At 57.4% G+C, this 3,933-nt stretch overlaps 1 protein-coding gene across 1 annotated transcript in view; it reads left to right on the top strand.

Annotated features, from left to right (window-relative positions):
• RANBP3 (RAN binding protein 3) overlaps positions 1 to 3,933 on the top strand; it is a 39,087-nt gene that overhangs the window by 15,395 nt on the left and 19,759 nt on the right. The window contains exons 6-7 of the mRNA XM_007460732.1: positions 2,448 to 2,484; positions 2,570 to 2,656. Of these exons, the coding sequence (XP_007460794.1) occupies positions 2,448 to 2,484; positions 2,570 to 2,656 (124 nt within the window). The remainder of the gene's footprint in view (positions 1 to 2,447; positions 2,485 to 2,569; positions 2,657 to 3,933) is intronic.

Below are 3,933 nucleotides of genomic sequence, written 5' to 3'. Positions count from 1 at the left end.
GACGCTCTGGCCTCACAGCTTTCGGGTAACTTGGGGGACACGTGCCTTGGCGGCTTCTCCATGGCCCATGGAGTGCCTGGAATCCGGCTGCTTCCACTGAACACAGGCCAGTCAAGCCCCGCTGTGTGCTGGGGCCATACCCTCCTGGAACTTAGAGGCTAGAGGGGGACCCTGACACCGACCCACAACTGGAGTGAGAGCCATGGAGAAGTGCAGGGAGCGGTGAGGCCATGGCCTGAGGGGTTTTCGTCTGGGGGGCAAGGGAAGGGACGGTGTCCGTGGGTGAGGGAGCAGTGTCTACAGAGGAATGGGGCTGGCCATTTTCCAGGTGCCAGAAGTCATTTCAGGAAGCAGCGGATCCCACAGGCCCCAGAGGCTGCCATGGGCAGGTTTGGGAGAGTTGAGATGCTTGTTGAGTGAAAAGGTGGGCGGGGGGAGTCGAGCATGGGACTTGAGGGCGAGGGCTGGGCTGGGATGGCCGGGCCTGCTGTGGAGGAGTAGGAGGGAGGGGCCTGGAGCCTGCACCTTCATGGTGTCACCCAGGGCAGGGGAGCATCTGAGAGGAACACCCGACGTTCCGGTGACACAGCTCCGTTCTGTCAGATGCCAGCCTGGGCCCCGTAGAACGGCAGCACCGCAAGAGCGCCTCTCTGGGCCCCCCCATGCTAAGACCCTCTTCTCCGCTCCCCCAAGGGCCCCCTGGCCCCTCACCTGGCTCTCCCACCTCCCCCAGCACTGCCCCGAAGTATGACATCCCGAGGGGGTGAGCTGGCTGGGAGAGCGTGTCCTGTCCAGGTGTGAGCCACGCGGCGCTGCCTGCTTAGCCCACTGACCCCCTGCACCTCCATCCCTACGGAGGAAGTGCTGGCCCCGCCATTTTCCAGGCGAGGAAGTGGAAGCTTGGGCCGGTGAAGTAATTTGCCCCGCGTTTCAGGTTTAGGACATGCAGAGCTAGGAGAAGCTGACTAGGCTTGGCAAGCCTTCGAGGCAGGATTTAGTGCCTTCACGCTCTGAGCTCGAGCCCTGGCCACTGTTTTGTGCTCAGTAGAGCCAGCCTGCTGGACCCTTGGGTATTTTATTTCATTTTGGGCCCCATGATATGTTCACGTATTGAGCCCCTGTGGTGTTAGGAGGGTTTCGCGTTTCCCAGGCATTTTGGCGGATGGTCTCTGATGTGGGGGTTGCGGGGGAAGGCCAGGTTGGGGTCCTTTTCTTACCGTCCAGGCTCTCACTGTCCTTTAGGATGGGACTGCAAACTCTGCCCCCCGCCTGTTTTTGTCCAGCCTGCAAGCTAAGATCGTGTTTTAAAGGATTGTCAAAACAAAATAAAGAATATACAACGTGTGGCCCGAATGGGGCCTGTGAAGCTGAAAATACTTTCTGGCCCTTTACAGGGAGAGTGCCGCCCCAGCTCTAGGAGGTCCCCCAGCTCCTCGTCTGCAGTTTTCTTATTTACAGCAGTTACTGCTTTTACACGCGGCTTTGCAGCTTGCCAAGCAATTTCCCATGCATCATCTCATTTAATCCCTAACAGCTCCTCAAGGCAGGTGGTCCCCCTTTGGCTAAACTTGACTCCTGAGGGGCTTTTCTGAAAATAAGAAAATTGGCTCCCCTGCTTGCTCTTAAACCGGTGACCGGGGGGGCGGGGGTGGTGATGTTCACCCTTCAAAGTTTGCTTTTGGCTGCTTAGTTCTGAAGAATCTCAAGTCCCTGAGAGGGGATGTGCAGCAGGGACTGTGTATTATCCCACATGGGGCGGGGGCTCATTATAAGCTTCTTAATTGCCCGTTCGCATTCTAAAATCAGAGGTTGTCAAGGAGGAGATTCTTCAGCCACCTTTCTCTCTCAGCTGATGATTGTTCGGTGGGTTCTAAGGTCTGAGCTGTTGTACCTGGGGATTCTCTTCTGAACACTTTGGCCCAAGGCTTCAAAGCTCTCGGCTGCTCTGGAAATAACAGGCCACCTTGAAACAGTTCCACACCGTGGGATGTGCCAGGGCCAGGAATGGGAACCACCATGACCCAGTGTCACGCAGCCAGTGTCAGCGGTCCTGCAGCCCTTCAGGGTGCAGAGAGGGTCGCTTTCCAGCTCTTGGCAGAGTGAACTTGGCCAGATCCAGTTTCAGTGTTTGAATTGGGGGGCTGGGTTGGGGGAACGCCAGTTAGCTGTGTCCGGTGAAGAAACACGGAAACTGATCCTGTGCTGGGAACGCGTTCCCAGCCATTAAGAGGATTCCTTGGCACAAGGCCTGGTGAGGCAGAGGCGTGACGTTCGTGGGGGATTTTTGAGCATTGGGTTGAAAGCCTGTCTGTGACCCGGGTGACTGAGCCCAGGCCACGCGCCCTCAGCGCTACATTTCGGGATCCGTTTGTGGCAGAAGTCAGGAGCTGCCGGGCCCTGGGCCCCGCGGCCCTCTCTGACCGCCCTTACATGTGTTCTTGTTTCAGAGGTCGGCCGGAGGCTCCAGCCCCGAAGGTGGAGAAGGTGAGGAAATCTCTCAGATGTTTCACCAGTTTGGGCTGTAAAAGCGGAAGCAGCCGATCTTTCTTCTCCTCCTCATTTTCTGTAGATTCTGACCGAGAAGATGGAAACTACTGCCCTCCCGTCAAGCGAGAAAGAACATCCTCTTTGACGCAGTTTCCACCGTCACAGTCAGGTAACACTTGCAGGCCTTTGTTAGACGGTGAAGGCACCTGTGTTTCCAAGCCCGCTGTTCCCCTCCAGCGCCTCACACCCCTGTCTGTCCCCTGTGCACATCCCGTTAGAATTAACTCAGTCTCCGTCAGGAGTGAGGCTGGAGCATGCCCGAGGGTAGCACAGGTGCCCCCGTCTGGAGGGGTGGGACCTAGTAGACTATTAATAAGCAAGGCTTGCGAAGAAATCATCCCTCTGAAAGGGACCGTCAGGGCCCTGGTCGGGGCTCTGACCATTAAGCGCACGTCCACCTTGCAAGGCCGCTGGCTATGTGTTGACTGAAGGTGGGAGAAATGGGGTGTCCTCCTGGCCCTTCAGCCGTGCGCCTAGAGCGCAGTGGGCCAGTTGAGAAGCCCAGGCACACACACAGACGGTACATAGGAGGGAGTCCAGTGGCCCCAGCAGGCACTTTGGTGGTGGAATACCGTGAGCTCCCCGACGAGGGAGCCTGGGGGAGCCTGGAAGGGTTGGCCAGGCTGGGACCCTGTCCCTGTGGTTGTGGCTGGGCCCAGGGGCTCGGAAGCTCCAGCCTGGGGCCAGGTCTGCACACACAGGCCAGCAGACCAGCTGGTGGACACAGGCTGGTGCAGGCAAGAGGCGGGTTCCTGGGGTAGAGGGAGATGCTGGGACTACTTAGCAGGGGGCTCTGCAAGCCTGGGGACACCCCTGCGCCTTGGAGGGTAAAAGCTGCGGCAGGGTTCCCCACTTCCGCCCCCAGTCCTGGCTCCGTCCACTCTGGCATCGCCCCGTGCTGTCTGCGGTGCTGGCTTACAGACACTCTCCAGTTCCCCAGCTTGATGTTCATTCTTGGGAATTCATGTAAAACATTTACAAGTGTGAGCCCTAAGGATATCACTTTAAGGGAGAAAAAGACACTCCTGGAAGCTTTGTTTCTGCTTCCAAGAATAATGCAAACGTCACAGGAATGTACAGTGTAGAAAGTGAGTGTCCTCTTACGATCATCCCTGTAACACTTAATTTCTTGCCTGTTCCCTGAACACTTGTTTTGGACATTGCCTCATCCTTTTTCACAACTGCGGGAGACCCCCCTGAATAGAGGCACTGTCGTTTGCTAGCCAGGCATTGAGGAGCCATCCGGGCGGTCCACAGTGCAGGCTGCGGTTACGTCCTTTTTCTAAGGATCTCTGCACGCTTGTCACGTGAGCCTTACTACAGGAGGAGGGAGCGTCCACTTCCTGGCCGTTGATCGTACTCCTTCCCGCTCACCGTCCGCTGCCG

This window comes from Lipotes vexillifer, unplaced genomic scaffold (genome assembly GCF_000442215.2).
Source record: "Lipotes vexillifer unplaced genomic scaffold, Lipotes_vexillifer_v1.1 scaffold1011, whole genome shotgun sequence".
NCBI lineage: Eukaryota > Metazoa > Chordata > Mammalia > Artiodactyla > Lipotidae > Lipotes > Lipotes vexillifer.
The sequence above is the reverse complement of the archived record's forward strand: the minus strand, read 5'-3'. Positions and strand labels throughout refer to the sequence as shown.